General features: G+C 47.7%; 1 protein-coding gene across 1 annotated transcript in view; it reads left to right on the top strand.

Annotated features, from left to right (window-relative positions):
• LOC147902245 (CRM-domain containing factor CFM3, chloroplastic/mitochondrial-like) overlaps positions 1-23205 on the top strand; it is a 68176-nt gene that overhangs the window by 1360 nt on the left and 43611 nt on the right. The window contains exons 2-6 of the mRNA XM_087374815.1: positions 119-773; positions 951-1081; positions 1166-1510; positions 1905-2061; positions 2245-2537. Of these exons, the coding sequence (XP_087230941.1) occupies positions 119-773; positions 951-1081; positions 1166-1510; positions 1905-2061; positions 2245-2537 (1581 nt within the window). The remainder of the gene's footprint in view (positions 1-118; positions 774-950; positions 1082-1165; positions 1511-1904; positions 2062-2244; positions 2538-23205) is intronic.

Raw genomic sequence — 23205 nt, 5'->3', positions numbered from 1 at the left:
AATAAGGCCGAGTATTTGCACCTCTGTTAATTCCAAAACGTCCAGAGGTGCTGCCTGTTGCTTTTGAACTTCTCTACTTGCATACATCCAAACGCATAACATGATCTTTTTGCAACAGCGGTTGACGGGGGGCGTTGTGATTTTGAGGGCGGGAGGTTTAGCTGTGGTATATAGGGGAAGAGACTATGCTGAGCCCATGACAGCTGACATTGCCAATAGCTTGGAGAGGAAGCTGGAGGGCTTGATCTCAACAGAACATGGAGATAGAATCTGTGGCAGGAGCACACTTGATGAACCCAAGCAAGCTGAACAAGGAGAGGATATGTATGCGAAGAGCACCCTGGATGAATCCAATGAAGCTGACAGCACCATGGAGGAACCCAACGAAGTTGACATTGATTGGAAGCAGGACTATGATGAAGAGCAGAATGCTAAGGTGCATTTACGCACCAGGATACCGAAAGCAGCTGAGCAGAGCATTGATGGCGAGGCTTCTGCAAGCAGCAACCGATTGGAAATGGCAGCTGATCCTCACATTAACAGAGAGCATGAAATGGAAGTGGAGAGCATCCTGGGAGACTTGGGACCCCGGTTTGAGGAATGGACAGGTTCCAGGCCACTTCCTGTGGATGCAGACTTACTTCCTGCAACGATTCCCAATTACCAACCTCCATTCAGGCTTCTGCCTTATGGAATCAAACCAAAGCTAAGTAATGGAGAGATGACGAATCTCCGCAGGCTTGCACGGCCGTTGGCTCCTCACTTTGCACTTGGTATTGCCACTAAGCATATTGCGCTTTCATATTGGGATTGTCTCAACTTGATGCAGCTGTAATGCAGCTTTGAAATAATCAAGTTCGTGGTGCTTTCCCTTTGGTAGTTGTGCATACACATGCCCTTTGCTTGTTAATGTTTCAATGTTTCGTTTTTTGTTTGACCGTTGGAGGAAGGGAGGAACAAAGGCCATCAAGGTCTCGCTGCTGCCATGGTCAAGCTTTGGGAGAAAAGTGAGGTTGCCAAAGTCGTTGTCAAAAGGGGTGTGCAGAACACAAGCAATGAAAGAATGGCAGAGGAGATCAAGGTTTGGAGTTTGTATATACCCCTGGGTTTGTAGGTTTTTCAAACTTCATTGGTTCTTACAGTGGTGTGTGACTTTCTTGGGCAGCGACTCACTGGTGGGGTTCTCCTTTCCCGTGACAAGCAATTCATTACTTTCTACAGGGGAAAGGATTTTCTCCCCCAAAGTGTTGCAGCTGCTCTTGTGGAGCGGGAAGCTACGGTGCGAGCTCTTCAGCAAGAAGAGGAGAAGGCACGAGCAGAGAGAAGCATTGCAGTCCAGATTGACACAGGAATTCGACCAAGTGTGGCTGTCACTGTCGAGAATGCAACAGGGTCTGATCCATCGTGGGTGCTAGCTATGGATAGTGAAGAACAGATTAGACTAAAAGGAGAGGCAGCAAAGTTTAAGCGCCTTGCGAAAGCACGGCAAATTGAGAGGAAACTCGCTGTGGTAAGTTGGGATGTTCAAAGCCAGAACTCAATTTACGTTGATTGCTTTTGTTTTTGAATCAGCATCGCTTGATGTAGCTTAGAGTCTGCACATGGGGTATTCTATAACATGGCTAAATTGCCACCTTTCACAGATTTTGTTTGCAATGGTTCTGGTTCTGTTGGTGTTCGCTTTTCTGGACACAATGTGCCAGAGCATTTTAGTTGTGCTATTGTAACTCGTCATTTGTCCATCAACTTTCTGCTTCATTACTCTTTTTGTAACACAGAAGTAGTTTTGCTTAGGCTTTCCGTGCTACATTGCTGCCTGAGGCATTGGATGTAAGGAGAGATTGTCTTACGTTAAATTCTCCCCGAGGCATCTAATAAGTTTTCTATGGCTGTTTTACTGATAGGCATTAGAAAAGAAAGAGAAGGCACAGCAGGAACTTGCAAAGGTAGAGGCGTTTTTGAAGCCAGTCAACAAGCCTCCTGATACTGAAAGTATTACAGAGGAAGAAAGGTTTATGTTTCGGAAACTTGGGTTAAAGATGGGAGCCTTCTTACTTGTAGGTGGGTGTGATTTTTCCATGCTGGAATTTGTAAGTCTTGCTCGACGTTTATGCCTCTTGAAACAGGCCATTCAATGCTACAGAATCCAGATGTTGTGCACATTCAATAGAGGTTTGTGCTTTGAAGTCTCACGAATGTGCTTATTGTATTATGCTTAATTGGAATCATTGAAAAAAATCACAGGTAGGCGTGGAGTCTTTGATGGGGTGGTGGAGAACATGCATTTGCATTGGAAGCATAGGGAGCTTGTAAAAATAATTGTGAAGGAGAGGGACCCTGTAAAGCTTCAAGAGGATGCTAGAATGCTAGAATCTGAAAGTGGAGGGGTTTTGGTAGCTGTCGTGTCTACATCAAAAGGTCAGGCAATTATTGTATATCGTGGTAAGAACTATCGGCGCCCAACTCAGTTGAGGCCTGCGAATCTTCTAAACAAGCGAGCAGCGCTGAAGAGGTCCATTGAGATCCAGCGGCGTGTGGTATGTACTCAACTTTTCATTTGAATAATTCAGCATTTCACCTTTCCAGAATGGAAGCAGAAGGACATGCAGAACATTGTTTTACCTTTCCAGTATTGAAACAGAGCAGACACATACAAAAGTGTTGCACCTTAGGTTTTATGATTCAAGGTAAGTTATGGTATTGCCCAAGATATCACATCCCATGAGAACAGCTTGACTTGAACTTTGGATTTGGGCTAGGCTCTATGCTTGAAAACCGAAACAACTTTGGATGCTCGCAGTTGACTCTATCAAGTATAGGCGAATTCCAGCATATTACAAATGATTAGAAAGGATCGGAGGGGTATAGAAAATAATGCGACGCTGATAATGGGGCTAAGTCAGCTAACCACAACTTTTTATTGGGAGTTGTTGAGATGCAATTTCCTAAAATAAAGCCTGCAATGTCCCTTAGCAATGATTGCCATTTTTAAGATACGAAGTGTAACTTGCACACAGCAACTATCTTTTCTTCCTTATACTTGCATTGACAAACTGATCTACTTGCGTACAAGATTGACTGATATACTGAAAGAAAACATTAAACCTTGAAAAGATGACCTCTGAAGAGAGAATTTCTCTTATTATTTCTTTCTGGTATGATTGCTTGGGACAGTCTGATTACATTCTGGGCTGCCTTGGTTTGCTCCAAGGGGTGCCCCATTTACTCCAAGGGCTGCCTTTGGTTTGCTCCAAGGGGTGCCCCATTTGGCCTGCTATGACTGCTCAATCCTCTGTGGAAAGCTGTTTGTAAGGTGCCTACTGCCCATCCTGATGCTATCTGCTCCAAGTGGTACAGGTTGCTGCTAATGGCTGCAATGTTCTTGCTGCTTCTTGCCCAATGCCTGCTGTGGGCTAATTCTTCAAAAGATGGGCTGGGAGGTTGGGCATTTACAGGCCCAAGTCCCTCTATTCAAGGCAGCTGTTTTCTGCAGTTGGGCGGCCCTATAAGGCTGATTGATGCTGACTGGGCCGGTTGATTGGGTAGCAATTATGGACTTCGCAGAAGACGCCACGTGTCAGGAGGACACTGGGTACGAGGGGATCCCACTCCCCTGCCCCATAGCCATGTCAAGTGTCATGGGGCTTCCACAGCCCGTGACCATGCTGGACTGCCACGCAGGCAGCCAGCTCAGCAGCAGCCCACGCAAGAGCCACATGGCCTGCCACAGAGGCAGCCACGTCAACAGCTGCCACGTGGGACTGCCACGCAGTCAGCCACCAAGGACAGGGCACAAGAACAGTCGCAGCAGAGGTGCCAGCTCAGCAGCACCAGGTCAGCAGCCAGTTGGCTGCCACGTGGACTGGTCGGTGCCACATCAGCAGCCAGTTGGCCACATCAGCCCAATCGGTGGTGCAGCAGCAGAGTTGGGCCTGCTGGTCGGTATTTTTGGAGCCCAAGGCCTTGGCCCTCATTCATCATCCACTCCTCAGGCCTTCAAGCCTTCAGAGCAGCAGAGCCAGGCCTCCCCACAGCAGATCAGCAGGGTAGCCTCAGCCTCTTCAGGGATCTATTGAGGATTTATGTCCCCTAGGTAGTCTAGTTTCTTTTTCTAGTTTTGCAGTTGAGGGTTTTAGCCCCTCCATACAGTTGTATTCAGCCTTTTGGGCATTCATACATTCAGTTATATTCTCTCCCTCTGATTCTCTGACTGGCACCCACAGCATCACTTTGTGTATGGAGTGCATCGTCTTGTAGTTTGCAGTTAGTGAGCTGGAGAGAGAGTGAGGATAGTCTATCTCCCGCTAATTGGTATCAGAGCTTCAGATTCTTTCCTGGGACAGAGGAGTATCCTATTTATTTTATTGTATTTTGTCCCTACCCCGGACTAGTGGTAGTACTATACTCCATTAGCCGCTCCCTCCCTTACTCTATCACGCATTGGGCTGGCTCCCGTCTTCATCCGTAGGTCTTTACACCTTGGGGTGTGAGGGAAAAACTCTTTTCTAGTAGTCAGAAGGTTCAGGTTAGTCACTTATCGTTTATGGTTCACACAAGATCCGGTAAGGACACGAGTGAGTAGTCCAACACGGGGTGGAGAGTTCAGTGCCTCAACCACCACCCCCACCACATAATCCTGCAGACACTTCCATGTCTGCCATGACAGCCATGTTGCAGGCTATGATGCAGATGCAGCAACAACAGTTTGAGGCTCTCTTCGCCCGCATGACCCAGCTTCAAGAGATGCGGGAAGATCGTGAGTAGGCCGAACGTGAAAGGCTAGCTTGGGAAGCAAAGGAAGAATGCGATTGGGGGGCTCGGGAAGCAAAAGGAGAACATGATCGAGAAGCTCCAGAATCCGAAAGGGCAGCTCGGGAAGCAAAAGGAGAACACGATCAAGAGGCTCGGGAGCCAAGGAACTCCGGGACTGCAAGGCCTAGGATGTTGGAATGGTCACCTCCCCATCTGTAAGCCCCCATATGAGGAGAGCGTGGGGAGGTAGACCTGGAGATATTGGGGCTGTCACATGGGCAGCACATGAGCTTGTGAAGAAACAGCCTTCTCAAGAATGCAAATGTGTGCAATGCATGCATAATTTGAATGCCAATTGGCCCTCCAATGGGGAAGAGCGCCCTCATGAGAGTACTTGGTTCTATTTCGACCTACATGCAACGTGGGAGAGAGATGGCGGATGAATGCAATGTGAATGAAGAATGCTACGTGAGATTCACAATGAAAGGGTGATACCCTTTCATTAATGTCCCTTGAGATCACTCAAGTTCCATCTTCCCATTTACACCTATCCTTAGGCTATGACCCATGCATCTACCATTCAATGCACCTTAATGCACCCTTCCCTTCCTATTGCCCCTAGGACCTAGACACACGTGTGCACATTTTTATTAATAGAATAAGTATCACATGTTTAAATTTGATGCCGTCTGAAGCAGTGGCTCCAGCTCGACTAGTCCTATCTACTCAAATGATCCACCGCCATAACAAATCGGTTGGTGTCCATCATAAATACAAATACATGTTACACCATTGGCGTATAATATATAAAAATGTTTTCAATGTCTACTAATCATGGATTAGTGATTTCTCTTGTCATGACACTCCCTCCTGCTTGAATGGGCAGAAGTCCTTTTCTGGATCCTCTCTTGTCTCTTTCTCTTGCATACGCTTCTCTTTTACTTCTGCATTTGCATCTCCTCTTCATAATCTGCAATATTCTTCTCTTGGCAATACATGATCTCTTCTGAATCAAAACTTAAATCCCATCTTCAAGTTCTGATTCCTCTTGATGCTGAATATTCAAAATGCAGAAGTACCACTGCAGTCCTTCAATAATATCTCTTCATACTCAGAATTCTCTTCTGAATACCAAGCTGCTGAAATCTCTTTATAGTAACGTGCTGAATAAGCTGAAACATATTCTCAACAAACCGGTCAGTATTAAAATGATTCTCTCACCCAAATGTGTTATTGAACTAGATAGACTTTGGCTATAGATGATTTTGCGATGGAGAACTACTTAGTCTATAGAAACTATAGACCTTCAATCTCTTTTTCCAACTCTTTTATTTCAGCCCTTTTCATCCTATCAGACGCTCTACACGGATTTTTCTCTGTCTATACTCCACAATGAATATGTCTAGTCTCTATTCAGTTCACACATCCATACACCAGTGTTGGCTGAATGGATAGCATTTACTCTTGGTTCTATGTTCACCGTAGAGTCTTGGGATGAGGAGGTAGAAGCCTCACCCTCCTGCTTGAATGCTTTGCCTTTTCCTTTTACAGAATTGGTTTTGGCAATTTTGGCTAATAGAGTAGGACATTTATGCCATGGATGCCCTGGCTTATGTTTCTTACATCCGAAACATTTACCCTCCTTAATTAGCTTTTTCTTCTCATCATCAGTCATGGAAGGAAATGGTATCCATCCAAGACGTGATTGGCTGTTAACATTTTGTATGATGGCCTTCTCATTTCCTTTGTCGAAGGGTTTACGAGGATTCAATTTCCTCTCAGCAATCTCAGCCAATTTAGTGAGGTCTTTCAAGGTGGTTAGGTTGAACATTTCAACCTCATACCTCACTTTCGGGGTTAGGGCTGCTAAATACTTCTTCCTTTTATCATCCTTACTCTTCTCAGGTAACTCTTAAGAGAGTTTCTAAAGCCTAGCTATAAATTCAGCGTTTTTCTCGTTTTCGAGTTGCCTCAGCCTTTCCCAGCGGAAGGTCAATTCTTCTTCATGCCTCGGAGGCATGAAAGACAAGACTGGAACAGGGCCAGCAGGAGGGCAAAGGCCTGCGCCTATGGCAGGCTGCCACGTGGCTAGGCGGGTCTGTGGAATAGTCCCCAAACCAAGTTGGTTTACAGACTGGGAGGGGGGCAGACTGGTCGGCTCAAACAGACCTAGGGGTCGGCCCTACCAGGTCGGTCCATTTCAGGGTCCCTTGGGCCTATAAAAGGAGAGGCATTTGGCCTCATAACACATTTTTGACAGCAGTGCCTCCAAGCATATCACTTCTAGGAAGTCTCTTCACTTCCTTGCATCCACCTCCCGTTGGTAAGAAAGTCACTTGTGCCAACAACTCGTCATATTCAGTGCGTGGTACATGAGAAGTTGAGCTTACCGCCATTGATGGCTCGGTTTTCAGACTTTCAGATGTCTTGTATGTGCCTAGTATCACCAAGAATCTCCTTTCAATCTCCACTCTTAACAGGGCTGGATTTCAGGTCATCTTTGAGGATGACAAATGTGCTGTCCGAGACAGAGAAAATGATTACGCCTTGAGATTATCCGGTACTCTGCTGCGTGGGCTTTTTCAGCTTGATCTTTTTGAGAAAAGAGCAGCCCATGCTCTTGCAGTTTCTACTCTTACTGCTGCCATGCAGAATGCAGAGTTATGGCATGCCAGATATGGCCACATGCATTACAACAGCTTGATGACACTTCAGAAGCACTCTATGGTTGATGCATTGCCACTCCTCCACATGCCTGTGAAGGGTGCATTTTAGGCAAGATGCACAGATTCCCCTTCAGAAAGGATGGTTCAGTTAAAGCTGTCCGAAAATTACAGCTTATACACAGTGATGTCTGTGGTCCCATGAGGACTCCATCATTGGGTGGTCATCTCTACTTCGTTACTTTTATTGATGATTACTCCAATTTCACTTGGGTCTTTGGGCTGAAGCGCAAATCAGAAGTGTTCATGGTGTTTAAACACTTTTCAGCCATGGTTGAAAATGAATCTGGACTCAAGATATAGACATTGCGCACAGATAGAGGTGGGGAATACTTGTCTGCAGATTTTGATGCTTTTCTGAAAAGCAAGGGTATTGTGCATCAGCTCACAGTGAGGCTGACCCCTCAGCAAAATGGCAAAGCTGAGAGAAAAAATAGAACTCTTATGGAGATGGACAGATGTATGCTGAAAAGCAAACACATGCCTCACAAATTCTGGCTTGAAGGTCTAATGTGTGCCAACTACATCTTAAATCGGTCTCCCACTAAGGTTTTGAAAACAAAAACTCCCTATGAAGTCTGGAATGGGAGAAAGCCTTTAGTGGATCATTTCCATGTCTTTGGATGCCTTGCATATGCTCATGTGCCAGTTGAATTTCGGCATAAGTTGTCAGATAAGGCAATTAAGTGCATATTTGTTGGGTACAGTGCAGAAAGCGAGGGGTACCGTCTCTACAATCTTGCTACACGCAAGGTCATTGTCAGCAGAGATGTGATATTTGCAGAAAATTCAGCTCACACTCAGGCTGAATTTCATATGCCTTCTTCTTCAGAGGATGTTTTTGAGGGGTTGCTACCCATTGCCTTGGGTTCCCCTGCTGATATTTCTGATGCAAATCAGAATTTACAGCCACCTCCCGATGCTCCAGTTCAGCAACAGGATGTCTTGCCACCTCCACAGGCGGTGGAACAGGTGGTTCAGCAAGAAATTGCAGACATACATGCAGCAAAAACAGTCCCAAACTGGCTGTTACAGACTCTCAGGGAGAGTAAGATTGATGCTCCATTACCTGGCAGGACTCGCAGGTGCAGTAAGACACATGGAAGGTGCTAATTCAGTGGAATCAGCACATGCAGGTACTCTTCTCGATGAGGAGGAGCCTGCAACATTCGAAGAAGCAAAGGACAATGTGCATTGGATGAATGCCATATACGATGAATTGCAGTCCATTCAGAAAAATCAGACTTGGGATGTGGTAGACTTGTCACTAGGTAAACATGCCATTGGTACACGATGGGTTTTCAAGGTGAAACGGAAGCCAGATGGCTCCATTGACAGATACAAGGCAAGGCTGGTTGCCAAAGGCTATGCTCAGAAAAAGGGCATAGATTATGAGGAGACTTTTGCTCCTACATCCCGGATGACCACCATCCGATCTGTTATTGCAATGGTTGCACATTTTGAGTGGAATGTTCATGAGTTGGACATTAAAACAGCCTTCCTAAATGGAGACTTGTTGGAAGAGGTTTATGTCAAACAACCTCCAGGCTTTGAAATTTCAGGAAATGCACTTCAGGTATGCAAGCTGAATAAAGCTTTGTATGGGCTGAAACAGGCCCCTCGTGCATGGTACGCCAAGATTCATCCCTTTTTGACCAGCAAGGGGCTGCACAATAGTCCTACTGAGAGCACCCTCTACATCAAGAAAGATGGGGGGGAAATTTTAGTCATCATTCTTTATGTCGATGACTTATTGCTCACAGGGTCCAATGGATATAATATTGCAGATTTCAAAGCTGATTTGCAGACCAACTTTGACATGTCAGATTTGGGGCTGCTTCACTTTTATTTGGGAATCCAGTTCTCTCAAGAGAGACGTGGCACAGTTATGTCTCAGTCCAAGTATGTGCAGAACCTCTTGGACAGATTTAACATGCATGATTGTAAGCCCATAGCCACTCCCATGGAGCCGGGGCTGAAACTCACAATGCATGATGCAGGAGAATCAGTTGATGCCACATTTTATAGTCAGGCTGTTGGATGCCTCATTTATCTCTGCAACACTAGACCTGATATTCAGTTTGCAGTATCTCAGGTGAGCAGGTATATGCACAGCCCAAAAACTATGCATTGGCAGGCAGTTAAGCGCATCTTCCGTTATTTACAGGGCACGAAGTCTTTTGGCTTGTTATTTCCGAGGGGGGGTGACTTGCAGATGCATGCCTACAGTGATTCAGATTGGGCTGGTGATTATGACACTAGGCAATCCACTAGTGGCAATTGTTTCTTTTGGGTAAAGCTTGCATTTCCTGGCTGAGCAAGAAACAATCTACAGTGGCTACCTCATCATGTGAAGCTGAGTATAGGGCAGCTTTCACAGCAACAGTTGAATGTGTCTGGCTGCGTCCTCTATATGCTGATCTTCATCTGTCATTGGAGGGTCCTTCTCCAATTCTCACTGATAGTCAGAGTGCCATTGCGGTGGCAAAGAATCCAGTGTTTCATGCTCGCACGGAGCACATTGAGGTTCACTATCACTACGTCAGAGAGAAGTTGCATGCAGGAGAGATCAGTATGATCTTTGTGTCCACACATGGCAATGTTGCAGATATTTTCACCAAAGCACTTCCACGTGAAAAGTTTGAGGCATTTCGCAATGCCGTGAACTTATATCCGTTTGGTGATTAATCATCCTTGTACATGACATTGGCACTGCAGGGGGGTGTTAGAATTATAGATATAATTCAGCAGTGACCAATGTAATTTAATAAGCTAGTTAGGGGCACTTTTCCCTCTTTAAGAGGTTTTTTCCCCTAACCGCAGTTAGTCCACTAACTATTGTTAGTGACTACTAAGGTTTTGTCACTAGGACAAAACCTTATCTCACTCCTTCAGTTGTATCTCTCTTACTCTCATCTATTTGCATCTAAGCTTTCAGCTCTTACTCTCCCGCTCTCGTGCTCTCATTTGCTCTCTCTCTCCCATTCTCACAATCTGTAGATACACCCTATGTCGGTAATGCAACGGATGATGACGAAAGCACAGGTCGTTAGAAAAGTTACTGCCCCACTTGTGAGCCCCCGTTTTGAGGGACAAGGGGGCAAGAGACTGTAGGGGAAAAAGGGCTGAGGGTACAGCAACCTGTGTGGAGGATTGCGCCAGGCCTATACGGAGGCATCTACTGCACATCAGCAGCAACCAACAGCAGCCCAAAAGGCCCTGCATATGGGGCCTTATATTGGCCAAAGGTTGCCCCAAAAAACCGACCAGAAGGCAGCCATCTAGGCCCTTTTGGGGGTCGGTTTTACAGACTGGACCAACTGGAAAAGTTGGCCAGTTCTAGGGTTGACTGCCCTCCTATATAAACCCCCTCCCTCCCCACACTTTTCCCATCACCTGCACTTACAGCCTTGCACACAGGCAAGCGTGTAGAGGGAGAGAAGTGGCTCAGCACTTGACAGCATCCTTTGGCTGTTTGTACATGCTCACCTGTTGAGCTTTTGTCTGCCCACGATTGTGGAAGAATATATCTGAGTTTTGACTATCTCTTTCTCCGTCTCTCTGAGTGTTGTATGAGCTAGATCGGAGTGAGGTGTGAGTGATTCTATCCTCTATTTCCAACACAGGTGGTGGTCCACATGTAGCACTCAATGGAAGATTTGCACTAGGACTTCTAGGAGGAGATCCATGTATTGACATAGCATGGGGACCCTCAAGCCTCTGCCTCTTTAATGCACTTGGAATGCCTCCCAAACCAAGAACAATATCATCCGGGACATCTCTTACACACCCATTTACTCCTCTCTCGGAGATGCCCAGCAAACGCTCTCACATGAGGCACATTTCCACGAAAGGTGCTCCCATAGTGCTTGCACTTCCACTTCTTGGTCCCCGATGCACCGTATGCCTCCTCCACATTCACCTGCTTGCAAACAGGATCTTTTGAACGGCCCATTTTCTTTACTTGTGATTCTTTAACTTTGAAGTTGTGAATTAGAAATATAGCCTAAAGGCTGAAGCTGTGACTTGTCACATACGGGTCCAATTACTCACAATAGTGAGAGAAAAGGTTGGAAAGCTATGAGTAGCGAGGAAAGCTATGCCACTACACATACTTGATAAACAAATCTAGTAGGATACTTTATCAGATGTAGTAGGATATTCTAAGCTGTGTAGGAGCATGGATTCTAGAGAATAGAATGTCTTGATTTTTGAACCCTGTGTGTTGCGTGGGGGAGCTAGAACAGAGTCGAGACTCTAGACCCTGGCACACTTGTTGCCAACTTGCTTGCAATAACAATCATTCAGCCCCAATCAACTTTCAACATGAGCATAAGTCAAGGATGTGCCGAGCGTCCATAGTCAAGAATGGATTGAAAGGAGCGACATTCGCCAATGACAAGCATGCAAATGTAGAAACGTTAGGCATAGATTCGTATTGGATGATTGGAGGTTGGCTGTGTGGTCATTAGATAATTAGTTTGTCGCACAACATGATTGAAGGCTAAGGAAATCATTCAAGGCTATTCTTTGGTCATGCATGCAAACATGCAGCTGCATGTATAGTATGGTTGAAGCACTCGAACGCTGTACGATATGGTTGAAGCACTCAAACATATAGTGTGCAATACGGATGAAGCACTCGAATGTACGCTTGAACTTTGGAGAAGGAAGGTGGTCATTTAAATCGTTGTACAGATGTATGGACAAAGTTGTTGGCGTCAAATGAAGCCTCGAATCGCTTAAATCCTCTACAATCCCCAAATCCTCAATTTCCCTAATTTCCAAAACATGTTTCTTTGTCAAAAACTTTTTGAAACGTGAGAAATGTTTCTCTGGCAAAGCAATGCATTTTTTTGTGACTATGAATACCACCTGAAACAGGTTCAAAACAACAAGGAGGATTCTCCAAAAGCCCCAAAACAATCGTGAAACTGACGGTACAACCTCCAACAACACAGTCCTGAAAAACACCTCGAAATGTGTGCCCAGCCCTCCAAACAGCTGATGTGTCTGAAATGAGTGGAAAAACCCACAGATAACAGGTCACCCTGCTGTCTAAACAGCTCCAGAGGCACAAAAAACAGGTCACCTTGCTGAAAATGAGCTCTTGAAAAGAGGTGACTCAGTTTTGGAGCCAGAAAGCAGCAAAAAACTGAAGAAAACAGGTTGACCAGCCCTGAACAGGTCCGAAACCAGCAATAGGATAGGCAATTTTCCTCCAAGAGTAGTTGCCCTTTTCTAGATGTGCTCCAAGTGCTGACTGAAGTTAAAAACAACCTGCTGGCTGAAAGTTTCCGCGACAAAAATGAAGCTCTTTGCAACAGAATTGAAGCCAGGGGCGTGGGAGGCGGGAGCGAGGTGGAACCTCCTTTGATACCAAATGTTGGAAATGGAAATGAGAGAATGCGAGAGAATGGAGCTGAAGCAACCTGGAATGAAATTGCGGCAACACAAAATGAACTATGAGGCTAGGGTAGTCATAGAGACAGAACCCTAGGATGGATCCTAACTGGGGTCAAAAGATGTGTGGTGACTATCTCACCCACAGATTCAACCTCTAATTGAGGTTAGGGGTAGAAAATCTTAATAAAGGAAAAAGTTGCCCTTGGCCCCTTATTACATGACATTGGCCACCACTGCCTTAGGATATATACGAACATGGGCTGCAAGGGCAGGACTAGCAACTGTGAGAAGTGCAGCGGAAATGAAGAGAGAGAGAGAGAGAGAGAGAGAGAGAGAGAGAGAGAGAGAGAGAGAGCACACCTCACACACACACCACACTGAGAAGGAGAGAAACGAGAGAGAGGCACATGAGAACTGCAAGTGGTCTTTGAAGAAAACCCCGCTACAACTGGGGGAAAACCTCGGAACCAACGGGCTGCTCGAGAGCTCAGACAAACAGCTCACCAACCAAGAGAATGGGAGCACGAGGGAGTGGATGAACTGCTCCACTACCCTGCTTCTCAAGTGCTACTGTGAGCTGGCTCCCCCTATATAGGGTTGCACAAGGCCCTGATGCATGGGCCTGCCAGCCGGCTAGCAAGGCTCAAGAGCCGACTACTCCTAGCCCTCCACCGGGATCTGCAGATGTAACATGCAACGGTTATCTAATCGTGTAATTAACAGCAAGACCTTCTTTAAACCTTTAGCGAGGAATGAGCGTTGTTTACCATAGAGAGAGGAAGGAGATGAGGGTAGAGAGAGAGTAGAGTCGACAACCGATTGGGTCCCTATACCCATTGAGGGCCCCCTCCCCCAATCAAGGGAGAATTTGCTTTATACTTGGAGAACTGAGAAATACAAAGAACACTCTTCAAGAGAGCACGGAACATGCTTCTGAAGAGCTCACTGTGCACACGTATAGCAGACCCAAAGTCCTGAGAGGCAACGCCGACCAATACCGAGACCTTGATGCTGTCCACACTGATGATGTAGGACGCTTCTGCAAGGCAAGGAAGAGGCTTGTGCTGTCTAGCGGAAAGCAGGGATACTGTGTGAGTGAGAGAGTGAAAAGCTAGAAGTGATAGATCCTATGAGAGAACTGAGAGATGACGGAAATATAGAGCTGAGAGTGAGCTGTGTAAACTGTAAAAGAGAGCTGAGAAAGCTGAGGAAACAGTATCCAAACCTCTCTCTGTTTGCTGGTCCAAACCTCCGACTGTTGTGCTGCGTGGTCACCTTCAGATCAGGCTGAACTGATGGCCAAGGGACTGAGGCTAGAGCAGGGCCAGATCTGAGGATCTCAGGGGCTGCACAGGAGGCTGAAGTGGAGCTGTAGGAGGACTGAAGGCAGGAGCAAACTGAATGAGAAAACAGGGCAGCCAAGGGGCCCTTTTATAGCGTTGGACTGAGCCAACCCAGTCTGTAAACAGACTGGCTGGCCTACAACCAGCCAATAAAAAGCCCTCCCTGGCTCATTTGCCAGGGGAGTTTTTGGGCAGCCTTTGCAGGCTGCCTTCCTTGCTTACCTGTCCAGCCTTTGGGGACCCTAAAGGGACTCCTAACCTAGGCTAAGACCTAAACTATAAGATGGAAACACTTAACCTACTATTCTCCAGTGGATACTAGTGAACAAGAACTGACTACTGACTTGACCTAATGCTGAGAGACTGACCTACGTAGCTTGTGCCTGATTGTCCCTGGACAAGGGCTCAGAAAGGGGTCACAGCATATGACAAAATCTCCTATCTGGGAATTATAATACACTTGTCGATGTAGCCAGTGTGTCACCTTGCACCCAAGTGCAGGGGTGCATGTGACATTTCCTCCTTAACTTGGCGTTAGGTTCATTGCTTCCAAGTAGTCCGCCAATATCTGGGGAAACTCTGGAAAAAATCTTCGTCCAACCACACTGCTTCATGGGTACCTCGATCCCGGAACTTGGTGTAAAACTCCCGGATCCAGCGTCCTGACCCATGCTTGAATTTATGAAGAAGGATCTGTTCTGGCTGCAAAACTTCGGCTTCATCAAGAACTTCAGGTTGTTGCTCGTCGGAAATCTCTGAAAGAGGAGGCCCCAAATATGGCTTCAACCAAGCTACGTGGAACACGTTGTGCATAGTCCAATTGTCTGGTAGGCGTAACTTCATTGAGACATCGTTGATCTTTTGAATAATAGGGAATGGTTCGAAGCTCCTGAAGGACAGCTTAGGGCATCGCTTGCCCACCTGCTTCAATCGTTGCTTGATAATGCGTAAATACACCCATTGACCCTCTTTATACGGGACATCTCGTCTAGATTTATTAGCTTGGCGTGTATACGATGCTTGAGCTTTGGCGATGCGGCTTTTAACGGACTCTGTAATCTCTGCCATGGATTCGGTGATTTTGTTGGCTTCAAGAGATGGAGACACCATCCGGGTGAGGAGTGAGGTAAATCGCCGTCCAAACGCCGCTTCATAAGGTGTGCGACCAATACTCGAAGAATAGGTATCATTCAAAATGGCTTGCACAAGCGGAAGAAACTGCTCCCACTTTCCCTGAGCATCATGACAATATGATTTCAAAATATCAAATGCCATACCATTATACTTTTCCATTGCTTGCCCCATCGGAGGAGTGGCTTGAACTACAGTGATCTGGCACTGGACATAGACAAGTGCACACATGGCACCCTTGCGGACGGCGCGACCTGCTTGAATATGAGAGATTAATGGAATCCGTGGTATGCTCCGATCACCGCGTATCATGGCGGGCTCAGGTAAACCTTCCACAATCGTGAAGGTGTCTTGCCGCCAATCAGGCGTCGGAACATGCTCACGGAACCACTGAATCCCGAGGATCGTGTCGCACCCCATCAAAGGAGTCAATATAAAATCCCGCGTAAACATGGCCTTCTGAACTGAAAAAGTGAACTAGATGGCCTTATGCGTGATGTGTGTGTGCAAGCCAGGCGTGAACCCGTCCATTGCAAGCTCGTGAGGCACCAAGGTGCACCTCACTGTCTTGGCAAGTTGAGGGGAGATGGCATCTTCTGAACTCCCCATATTGAACAGGACAATAAACTGATGCCCGTTAGCTATGTCATATGCTCGAATGAGCGCCTTCTTTTGATATGAGAAGTCGCCCTCCTCCTTACCTTGAAAAACCACCGTGGGAACGGCGTTTAAAGCAGGGAAGATGGCATTCGTAGCTGAGGATGGAGGCGGAGCTGGAAGAGCCAATACATTAGCGATGGACGAAGTAAGTGCTTTCGCAACCTTTTCGACAAGCCACTTCGGACAATCCTTCTTGCCATGCCCAGCGATGTGGTGGCAATGAAGGCAGCGATGTTCTTGGTGGTACCGCTTCTGCTCGTCGGGCTGTAGATAGCCTCCTGTAATACCCGCTTTAGCCTTCTCATCCGGAGTCATCTTTGGCTTGGATTCCCTGTTTTGACCAGATGTCTGGCCGTCTTTCTTTTGGAACTGGTTATCCTTCTTCTGATCCTTACCCGCTGTGTTGTTTGACTGCTGCGGGGCTTTGGAATCTTTCTGGACCAGCTTGGGCTTTCCCCCGTTCAGCATCATCTCTTGATTCTGTGCGAGAGTCAGCGCCCGCTCGTAATCCGGCGGGTCGAAGTTCCGAATGGTAAAACGTATGTTCGTGTCCAAACCTCGAATGAATTGCTTCATCTTGGCGCTCTCCATCACGTCCAACTGTTGTGCCCGTGTGATGACCTTATTACCGTATGTCAACACAGGCAAACCATTCTGGGAGAGACGGGCGAACTCATCCTCCAGGATAAGCATATATTGGGGTGGGAGAAAACAGGCTTTGAGGTCGGCCACAAACGTTGCCCAAACGAAATTCGTCTTGAACGTTTTTGGGTCAGTATGCTTACTAGCCCAATGCTGCCACCAAGTCACCGCCTCACCTGTAAGATGAGGGGCTGCAAGGTGGACTTTATCTTGCTCATCTTGAATCCGCGCTAACGGAAAATGAGCTACAAACTGATGAATACATTGTAAAATTGCTGAATGATCACACTTACCATCATACTTAAAAAAATTTGGAGTGGACCGAGTGAGTGGTGTTACCTTTGTCGATGGCGAAGCTGTGGTGGAGACGGCCGCTGCGCTCAAACTTGCCTGCGTAGTGGCTAACATCTGTTTGTGTTGGAGAAGCATCGCCTCTCAGTCTAGCTTTTGTTGTCTCTTTGCCTGGGCGAGCTCTGCGCGTCACAGTGCCTCCTCATTTTTGCGTTCCTCACGCATCAACAAGAGCAGTTTTTCAAAATCTGTGGTTCTTCTTTCTTCCGGCGCCTTTTCTGCTTCTTTTTCCTCTAGACGTTGTTTTGTCTAGTCCAGCTGTTTTCTGCTTTCTTCCAGCTGCATGAATGTTCTTCGAGTTGCTGCAGCAGGACCCGATTCTGCTCTAGAAGGTTCGCCATCACTTCTTGAGCATTTGGCGGAAGCGTATCTTGTTGGTAGTCTTTCTCCTCTTCAAAGTCTTCACGGTTGAAATCTTTTCTTGACCCTTCCATGGTGCTTGATTGTGTGTCCTTTCCGGATCTCAGCACAACCATACACTCGCGGTAGTCAAGCTGGATACAGACCGAAGCTCTGATACCAATGTGACATGCAACGGTTATCTGATCGTGTAATTCACAGCAAGACCTTCTTTAAACCTTTAGCGAGGAATGAGCGTTGTTTACCATAGAGAGAGGAAGGAGATGAGGGTAGAGAGAGAGTAGAGTCGACAACCGATTGGGTCCCTGTACTCACTGAGGGCCCCCTCCCCCAATCAGGGGAGAATTTGCTTTATACTTGGACAACTGAGAAATACAAAGAACACTCTTCAAGAGAGCACGGAACACGCTTCTGAAGAGTTGACTGTGCACATGTATAGCAGACCCAAAGACCTGAGAGGCAACGCCGACCAATACCGAGACCTTGATGCTGTCCACACTGACGATGTAGGACGCTTCTGCAAGGCAAGGAAGAGGCTTGTGTTGTCTAGCGGAATGCAGGGATACTGTGTGAGTGAGAGAGTGAAAAGCTAGAAGTGTTAGATGCTATGAGAGAACTGAGAGATGACGGAAATATAGAGCTGAGAGTGAGCTGTGTAAACTGTAAAAGAGAGCTGAGAAAGCTGAGGAAATAGTGTCCAAACCTCTCTCCGTTTGCTGGTCCAAACCTCCGACTGCTGTGCTGCGTGGTCACCTTCAGATCAGGCTGAACTGATGGCCAAGGGACTGAGGCTAGAGCAGGGCCAGATTCGAGGACCTCAGGGGCTGCACAGGAGGCTGAAGTGGAGCTGTAGGAGGACTGAAGGCAGGAGCAAACTGAATGAGAAAACAGGGCAGCCAAGGGGCCCTTTTATAGCGCTGGACTGAGCCAACCCAGTCTGTAAACAGACTGACTCAGTCTGTTTTACAGACTGGCTGGCCTACAACCAGCCTATAAAAAGCCCTTCCTGGCTGATTTGCCAGGGGAGTTTTTGGGCAGCCTTTGCAGGCTGCCTTCCCTGCTTACCTGTCCAGCCTTTGGGGACCCTAAAGGGACTCCTAACCTAGGCTAAGACCTAAACTATAAGATGGAAACACTTAATCTACTATTCTCCAGTGGGTACTAGTGAACAAGAACTGACTATTGACTTGACCTAAGGCTGAGAGACTGACCTACGTAGCTTGTGCCTGATTGTCCCTGGACAAGGGCTCACAAAGGGGTCACAGCATACGACAAAATATCCTATCTGGGAATTATAATACACTTGTCGATGTAGCCAGTGTGTCACCTTGCACCCAAGTGCAGGGGTGCATGTGACAGCAGAGCATATATGAAGGAGTTGTGCCCTTTGCCCTCTAGCCGACCTGCTCACATGGGAGCCGACTCCACGCGGTAGCACAACATGCCTCAAGAAGGCCCTGAACAGCCCCACACGTGGGCAGCAACCTCTCCAGCATTGGGTAGCCTGCCAACCCTACTCTACCTAAGCCTTACATGAGGGGTAGGCACACCCACAACATTGGGCCTCGCTCATCTACCCTAGCCTCACTCACTAGGCAGGCGCACCCACAAACAAGGCCCTCTCTCTTGGTGACATCAAGAGAAGTTGACATCTAACACCCCCCTCAGCTCTTGGATGGAACAGAGATGCCAGGGAGTTGGGTGTGCCAGTGGAACAACTGGAGGAATCCATCGTGCGATGCTCCACCGCTGAAGATCGCCATAGGTACTGTTGAAGAAGCCCCCTCCTGGCACGAATCACCTCAGCACGATCGTTGGAAACTTGGAATTGTTGCTTTCAGGCCACTGGTGCTAGGTACACTCCTCTGGTCTGGTACTAGTATACTTGGTTAACTGGTACAACAATCTAACTGCTGGTACGGTACATGACTCCAACAGAGGATCCTGGAACAATAATCCAACTGATACTGCCTCGGGTGCAAGGTTTTCTTCCCTGCACGAGCACTTGTATCGCAGAGTTGGATAGCCCCCTCTCAAGTCCAAATTGGTACACTGTCGCCAGATCAATGGACTCCAGTGCTCCAATGGCAACGGGCATATAACAGCTTACAAGGATCAATCGACTGTGTCTGGGTTCCTGCATTGGCAATCTACTAACCCATCCGGATCTCCAGCAACATCAGACAATAGCTGCAGCAGAACACTAGGAGACTCCCTCTGGATTCGCCAGGTCATAAGGTCCAAACAAAAATACAAACTAGTGACATACTGCCACCTGAATTAGTGGGAACTTCTCGTGGCTCGAGGTCTTGCCTAAAAGCCTGCCTCGATAAATGAGTCCCTGCTCGATTCACCTGATTGGCAGGTCTTGCTGCCACAAACAAGAAGCAATCCTCCATTTGGATCCGGAAAGCCTACTGGCAATGCTTGCCAAGTGCTACTAAAAGGCTGGAGTATACGTGGTTGCAGCATTAATACTTTTGGTCATTTCCTCAAGGTTCTGTTGGGGACACTGGCGCCAATAATGACCTTTTTGGCCACATCGGGTACACATATAGGATGCCTTGAGAGCTTCTCATTCCTTAGCTATCAACTGCTTTCTACCTTTCTGGTCAGTTGTCAAAGCCTTAGGTTGACTGTCATAGGTACGATCGACGAAGCGCTCCTCCTAGTCAAGCACCATGGGAACCACTTCCTCCCAGGTCAACTCATTCACCCTACCACTAGTGATCAAGGATTATTAGAAGGCCCCGTACTAAGAGAGCAACTAGGACAAAAGAGTAATGGCCATGTCCTCTGATGAAATTTGCTTCCTCGCCTGGAGGATCTCCTACTGAAGTTCCTGTATGTAGTCCCGCATCGATGAAGTCTTCTTAGGATCCAACAGCCTCATTTGGACCTCCAGTGAGACCCTTTTCATGGGAGAGGTTCAGTTATACATGGATACTAAATGCTCCCATATACTTTTGGCCACTGTCATGTACTTCACGTGATTAATCACCTGAGGAGTACAGTTAAGAAATATAAATGATCCCAGAGCTGAGACAGGGTCTCGGCCTCCTTCTACTCCAGGATGCCAAGGTCCTTAGCCAGGAGATCTGGTCGGGCAACACCTATCAAGATGAAATCTTCCAGGTCGTATGACTGTAACACAAACTCCATCATCACCCGCCAGATGCCGTAATTGAGCCCATCCAACTACCGGTCAACCGGGGACGTGGGGAACACTGGAATTCTAGTCTTGTTCTCTGCCATCTCGGACAAAGTTGCCATGTCGGAGTGAAGAGGATGATGGACTGAAAGAGAAGATGGATGGGATAGAAGGGAACTGAGGGTTGAAGAAAGGAGAAGGCGGAAGAAGAGGATGAAGGGGATGACAGCCCAATGTACCTTCACACCTCGCTTTCTGTCCCAAGGGAAACACCCTTCTTACCCTTCAAAGTCACCCTTCGTTGGCCACCCGAACAGTCTACACCTCGCACACACTCCTCCTCAAAAACACCTCCAAACAGCATCCTTATCCTCCTCTCTCTGTGTTGGCTCAACACTCCCTCTGCTCCTTGGGTCTCAAAAGCCAACCGTGGCTCTTATACCATGTGAGAAGTGCAGCGGAAATGAACGAGAGAGAGAGAGAGAGCACGCCTCACACACACACCACAATGAGAAGGAGAGAAAGGAGAGAGAGGCAATGGAGAAGTGCAAGTGGTCTATGGAGAAAACCCCGCTACAACTAGGGGAAAACCTCAGAACCAACGGGCTGCTTGAGAGCTCAGACAAACAGCTCAACAACCAAGAGAGCAGGAGCATGAGGGAGTGGTGAAAACATATAGAGCGGAAAGCGAATATAACAAGAACACGAGAGACACCAGTAGGCCTGAAATAGCTGCTGTATATCAGCCCTCAATGGAGCCGTAAAACATGGATACAATCCTCATAAAGGAGTAAAATACTGCTCAATAACAGCAATACAAAACCTGAGGTACAGCCTGCTGAAAGAGCACAAGAGGGGCTGTAGAAGGGCTGAGTATTGCTGTCCTGAATCTCAGCAAGGCGGGCACTCCAAGGCAGTGAGAGAAGTTGGAAGATGGGGTGTACAACCGGGCTGAGAAGTAGGAGGAAAGAGGACTGAACTGAGGGGCAGCAGCAGGCAGGGATGGGGGATCTGCAGAGGGAGCGTGGGCAGCCAACAGGGCAGCAGTGGGGCTCAGGTAGGGACGGCCAGGAGCAGGCAGTAGCTGAGGACCTGAGGAGCTGCAGGAGTAGATTAAAACATGAGGAGGGGGAGGGCCCTTATATAGGGGAGGACAGGGTAGGTGGTCGGTCCAGTTGGCCAGGGGCTGGTCGGCCAGGGTTGGTCGGCCTGGTCTGTCCCCCTCTGTCCCCTGCTTCGGCCCTGTCTCGTGGGTGCCGGTGTTGTGCTGGAGCGAGTCCTGTGGAGGTCGAAAAGGAGCCGAAATACGGACTAACTGAGACCTCTCTCACTGGGCGGGCACACCCACATCAAAGGCCCTCACTCTGTACAGAACACCTGGAGATGTCAATCTCAACACCCCCTCTCAGCTCCAGGGTGTGGCACAAGACCCAGAGAGCTGGCATGACGCTGGAGGAGGGGAGAGGAAACGGGTTTGGTGAAAATGTCGGCGACGTTGTTGGTAGTGGTGTTGAAGAGGAGCAAAATGGTACCGTCAAGAACCTTCTCCCGAGTGTAGTGGTACTGAATTTCGATGTGCTTTGTCCGAGCATGGAAGACCGGATTGCGAGCAAGGGCGAGACAGCTTTGATTGTCACAAAAAAGTGTGGTAGGAGTGTGTTGCTGAAAACCACAATCGAGAAGAAGGCGCTGAAGCCACACAGCCTCACAGGTGGCACTACACATGGCACGATACTCAGCCTCGGTGGAGGATAGGGCGACCGTGGGTTGTCGTTTACTGGACCAGGAGATAGCCGCAGAGCCAAAGGAGAAAACATGGCCCGTGGTAGAGCGGCGAGAATCGGGGTTGCCAGCCCAATCAGAGTCACTCCAACCTCGGAGAGTGAGCGGGGAAGGAGAGGAGCCACCGGCAGTATATAGGAGCCCGAAAGAAGAAGTTCCCTGAAGATAGCGGAGGAGACGACGAGCAGCCTGCCAATGAGAAAGCGAAGGGGTTTGCATAAAGGTATTGAGGGTGCCGACAGAGAAGCCGAGATCCAGCCGAGTGTTAAGGAGCCAGATAAGAGAACCAACAAGCTGGCGGTAGAGGGAGGCATCAGGATAAGCAGTGGACCCAGAAGCAGAGAGTTTAGAGTTGGGATCCATGGGAGAAGTGATGGGCCGACAGTCAGCCATGTGGAAAGTTTCGAGGAGCTCGTGAACATAGCGCTGCTGAGAGACAAAATACCCCCTCTTGGTCTGCCAAATCTCGAGACCCAAGAAAAAATGGAGGAGGCCCATATCCGTCATCTCAAATTCAGTTTGAAGAGCAACTTTAATGGCAAGGATATGATTGGTATGACTCCCAGTAAGAATCAGATCATCCACATAAAGAATGATGAAGGTATGAAGATGTCCTTCATGAAAGAGATAAAGATTGGGATCAGCCAGAGAGCGATGAAGCCCTTGGCGGTAGAAGAAGGTATCAATACGCTGATTCCAGGCCCTAGGAGCTTGCTTGAGACCGTAGAGGGCCTTGCGAAGGCGACAGACCATGGTAGGAGAACGAGAAGCAATGAAGCTGGGTGGCTGATCCACATATACCTCTTCTTGAAGATCGCCATTCAAAAACGCAGATTTGACGTCCATTTGAAAAATGGGCCACTGATGGTGGGCCGCAAGAGCAAGGATCATTCGGATGGTGCTC

Source organism: Dipteris shenzhenensis, chromosome 5 (genome assembly GCF_047967505.1).
Source record: "Dipteris shenzhenensis isolate YYH24624 ecotype China chromosome 5, Dip_SZ_1.0, whole genome shotgun sequence".
NCBI classification, from domain to species: Eukaryota; Viridiplantae; Streptophyta; class Polypodiopsida; order Gleicheniales; family Dipteridaceae; genus Dipteris; species Dipteris shenzhenensis.
The sequence above is the reverse complement of the archived record's forward strand: the minus strand, read 5'-3'. Positions and strand labels throughout refer to the sequence as shown.